At 42.4% G+C, this 4,627-nt stretch overlaps 1 protein-coding gene across 1 annotated transcript; it reads left to right on the top strand.

Moving 5' to 3' along the window:
- The first annotated feature begins 201 nt into the window (after positions 1-201).
- LOC118372918 (L-rhamnose-binding lectin CSL3-like) lies at positions 202-3,256 on the top strand. The gene is made up of 9 exons (XM_052474150.1): positions 202-316; positions 607-642; positions 723-767; positions 898-1,033; positions 1,160-1,278; positions 2,434-2,478; positions 2,579-2,714; positions 2,792-2,899; positions 3,149-3,256. The coding sequence occupies exons 1-8, from the start codon at positions 286-288 to the stop codon at positions 2,895-2,897; spliced, it is 654 nt and encodes a 217-aa protein (XP_052330110.1). The 5' UTR covers positions 202-285; the 3' UTR covers positions 2,898-2,899; positions 3,149-3,256.
- The last annotated feature ends 1,371 nt before the right edge of the window (positions 3,257-4,627 follow it).

Raw genomic sequence — 4,627 nt, 5'->3', positions numbered from 1 at the left:
TGACATAGATGGCTACTTTAAAATGTTGGAAGACCTCAATGGCAATGTTCATGGCAAAATGGATTTCATCCATCTAGAGTCCTCTATCTAACTCCATGAGACTGACTCAATAGCCAGGTTTTGACCAGCAAACTCTGGCCCCTAATTGCAATGAGGTGCACCTGGAGACAAATAGATACACCTGCGTAAATTAAGACATGTCACATCACATAAATACCAGGTGTATTGGATCTTGTTATCATCAGTTGCATTTTCTCTGTTAGTACCACTTCTGTACCTGGCATCATGTGCATTTTGAGACTGACGGTGGTCACATGTGAGTATACAAAATCTGTATCTGATGCAGATGAGAATTTAAATATATATGACAATGTTTGTATTTGTAAGTAAAAAGAAGTACATGTAATATGATTTGAGGGACATTCAGTTCCTTTTGGGCAAAAAGGTATTCAAAGCATGGAATATGAGACCAAATGCTGAACTTGACTATAATACATTTAGTATAACTGAAATGCTTGAGTATAGACCAATGCTGAGTTGTAGCTTCATGGTCCAAGTGCATATGATGTTGAATGTTGCTGAACTTGCTGTTGGATGTTGTTTCAGTGCTGGCTACAGCTTGCTGCACGCTAACAGATGGAGGTACTGTATGTAATAATCATGATACTACTTAACCAAGTTAATGTGAGTGGTGTGTAATTCCTGTTTATTTGTCCTGGCAGCAATCAGCATCACGTGTGAAGGCTCTGATGCTTTACTGCAATGTGGTAAGCTAGTCCACACTGCTGAACAGTATACTCACTGACCACCTATGATCACTTATACTGTAGATTAGCGTCACTAGCCCACACCATAGAGACCCATACTTTGTGCCTCACTATTCTCCATCTCCCTCAGATGGAGGTAAGATCCATATCAAGCGTGCTAACTACGGTCGTCGTCAACACGATGTGTGTTCTATTGGGCGCCCTGATAACCAACTCACCGACACCAACTGCCTCAGCCAATCCTCCACCAGCAAGATGGCAGAAAGGTACTAGAACCTGTAACTCCTTGGCTGTAGTGTAAACCACCACCAGCAAGATGGCAGAAATGTGCTGGAACCTGTTGTGTTTACCTGAATGAACTCATGACCTCAACATGTCTTTGAAACACACAGATGCAGTGGGAAGAGCGAGTGTATTGTCCCTGCATCCAATTTTGTTTTTGGAGACCCCTGTGTCGGGACTTATAAGTACCTGGACACCAAATACTCCTGTGTCCAACAGCAAGAAACAAGTCAGTCTCTGAATGTGTGCTAATAATATTTAGTGGTGGGCACCAATATCCATATTTGGATTTGACGTAGTGTCTGTATGACTGTGGCATGTTGGGATATTGTTTAATTCTCCTACCCACTTTAAATCTTGTAAAAGAGTAAGCTCAGCCGATTGCTAGGAAAGGAATATAATTGGTTGGTTCCCTTATGGTACCAGCTTGTTAACTTTTGTTTCTCCAAGTGTAAACTACCCTCACCAGCTAAATAACCCTAGCAAGCTGTGGCTATGCAACTTGTTTAGTTTGAGTAGCCTATAGGGAGATCAGACCTGGCAGTGTGGTGCCAAGATGCCAAAGGAACTGGTAGTGGACTACAGGAAATGGAGGGCTGAGCCCTTCCCTGCCAGGAGGCTAAAAAGATTGGTATCAGCCCTCCGATCCTGAATTCTACACCATTGATTTTTTGACTGGCTGCATCACCACTAGGTGGCTTCTGACCACAAGGTGCTAAGGGGGTATAGCGTAGGCCCAGTACATCAGAGGCCGCGCATCAGGATTTCGACAGGCTCTACAGTTGACTGCGAGCCACCCCCCCTGTTTATGGTCTCTGCTAATAACAAATGGTGTGGCTGCACCAAGTCTGGAACAAAGGACCCGCATAGAAATACAGAACTGCTGAATGACGATCTGCATTGACCCTTTTGCTGTTACTTTTTTGACTTGTCTCATATGCTTCTTTGTTACTAGTTATATTTACCTAGCTCAATTAGCCAGCAAGAACATGGAAGGCAAGTGTCTCAAGCGTATTTGATGCTTGTGCACTTAATCTGGTTTACCATGTTTCAGTGAACGGTAACTAGCTAGCGCAACTCTCACAGTTTTGCAGGGTTTATAGCCAATCTGACAGCTGGCACAAATGGCATAAAATACAGATTAGGTGTAATTTTTCACCAGTTTTGGTCTAGCCAAGAATTTTAGACATAACTGCTCATAAGGGTGTGAAACTACAAGGTTTTGTAACTTTTTGTACTTTGGTTCATGCTAACGAGTTTATAATGACTTTTAAAAAATGCACCTGAAATCAACATTCCCTGTTAGTGCCCATCACTAACACTTACCAGGCTAATGTATGTCTTAATTTGTCTGGCCAGTGGTGTAACTCCTGTGTCTTTGCAGTAAGCAGCATCATATGTGAAGGCTCTGCTTCTCAACTACTATGTGGTAAGCTGGTCAACACTACCGTACAGTTGAATCATGGGGTGCCGTGTATATTAGTCACCAGCCCACACCAACACCCAGGTTTGTCCTTTCTCTTCCTCAGATCGAGGTGAGATCCGTATTCAGCGTGCCAACTATGGTCGTCGTCAACACGACGTGTGTTCCATTGGGCGCTCACATAAACAACTCAAAAACACCAACTGCCTCAGCCAATCCACCACCAGCACAATGGCAGAAAGGTACTGAAACATTCACTGTGCATTTAGCTGTAGGAAGTCATTGTCTGTGGTGTTTACCTCTACCTGTTGACACACAGGTGTGATGGAGAGCGCCAGTGTATCGTCAAGGTATCCAACTCTGTGTTCGGTGACCCCTGTGTCGGAACCTATAAGTACTTGGATGTGGCTTACACCTGTGACTGAATGTGAGTTTTGTGTATATATATTTTTATTTTATATTTTTATTTTATTTTACCTTTATCTAACTAGACTAGTCAGTTAAGAACAAATACATAATTTCAATGACTGCCCTGGAACAGTGGGTTGACTGCCTGTTCAGGGGCAGAACGAAATATTGGTACACTGTCAGCACGTGATTTGTACTTGCAACCTTTCGGTTACTAGTCCAACTCTCTAACCACTAGGCTACCCTGCTGACGATTTTTGTCTTGCAGGATATCTTCCTGGGGGACCTGAAGATGTACGAGGCTTCTGGGATATCTTCATCAGGTCTTGCTGTTTTCCTCCAACCTCTAAATCAATGTAATGACCATTGTAAACCTTGTGCTGAAGCATTTTTTTAAACCATTTCTGAACTGTGGTTGTTGGTCTGAATTAAATGAAGCGGCAGGAAGATGATACCAGTTGCCTCTTGTACATTAATAAATGTCACATCAATATTACTGAACATGTGTCCTTTATTCTCTCTTACAAGCTTTTCACCGGACTCATTTGTACCTGGGGCTAATGTGCCTTTATCTTGATGTCTGTAATCTGTGCCCACCTTTAGGCAGTTGTAGACAAGTTAAATACCCATTGTGATCACTTTCCTGACCACCTGAGATGGTATGATCTGGATGGTCAAACTATTTCTAAATCAATTGTACCTGAGTCTCAACTCACTGACAGGTAGTAGTTATGACACCAGCAGCCTTCATGGTTCTAATTTGTATGTGTCACCAGCTCATCTGGTCACAAAGCAGGCTCGGTAAGACATTTTTATACAATGTGTGGACCCTACAATGCTTGATCGTTAAGTGGTTGGCTCATGAACCAAATGTTCCCTTGATGTGTAGATTCAGTTTGACTATTTCATCTGGTAATAAACATACTTTCAGGGAAGCTGCCCAACTACATCACCTTAGTCATCTAACAGCCTCTTAGCCAGAGACACAAAGGGTCAACGGCACGTCGACAGATCTCCCACTGTCAAATGGGGACCTGACCGATACAGCCCTCCAAGAGCTGCCCCTCAAGCATCAGATTCCACCCTGAGAAATGCATGTTAGTCCATTCCCTGCCCCATGCACCACCAATGAACAAGAGAACATCCAGGCCAATATAACAGCAAGGCCAACAAGGTATGGAACCATGTCCATCTATGAGCATTTGAATGAGTGTCTGCATTTGTACAAACACCTGCATGGCATCAGCCTCAACTGTATCAACCAAACCCCTCCGTGTCATTCAAAAGTATTTGTTGGAGTTTATTTTACATCTGTCATTCTATCCTTTGCCAAGTAACTCCATTCCCCCTTATCTCCAATTTCAGCTTCCCTTCGCCCATCCCACCTGTCTCTGCTGGCCAGACACTTTGGATTTCTACGCAGCATATATATTTCAACTATGCTGTGATTAACATACAATTTCTATTGAATAGACTCTTCAGGTTGAGAAAGATCATATCTAAGGTCAATGTTTTGCATTTTCAATCATTCCTGAGAAGCTACTTGAGGGTAATACTAAAATGGTCAATTGATTCTGTATTCTCACTAAATCTGCATTAGCTGAAAAGCACAAGTCTTGAATCAACTCATACACCCTGTACCATGGAATCAGTAAATCAAATATCTCTTCCCAACTATTTTGCAATCTAAATGACACATCCTGGTCCTCAAATTAAATTGGGATACTTTCCTATTCATGCTATTTTT

This window comes from Oncorhynchus keta, chromosome 21 (genome assembly GCF_023373465.1).
Source record: "Oncorhynchus keta strain PuntledgeMale-10-30-2019 chromosome 21, Oket_V2, whole genome shotgun sequence".
NCBI classification, from domain to species: domain Eukaryota; kingdom Metazoa; phylum Chordata; class Actinopteri; order Salmoniformes; family Salmonidae; genus Oncorhynchus; species Oncorhynchus keta.
The sequence above is the reverse complement of the archived record's forward strand: the minus strand, read 5'-3'. Positions and strand labels throughout refer to the sequence as shown.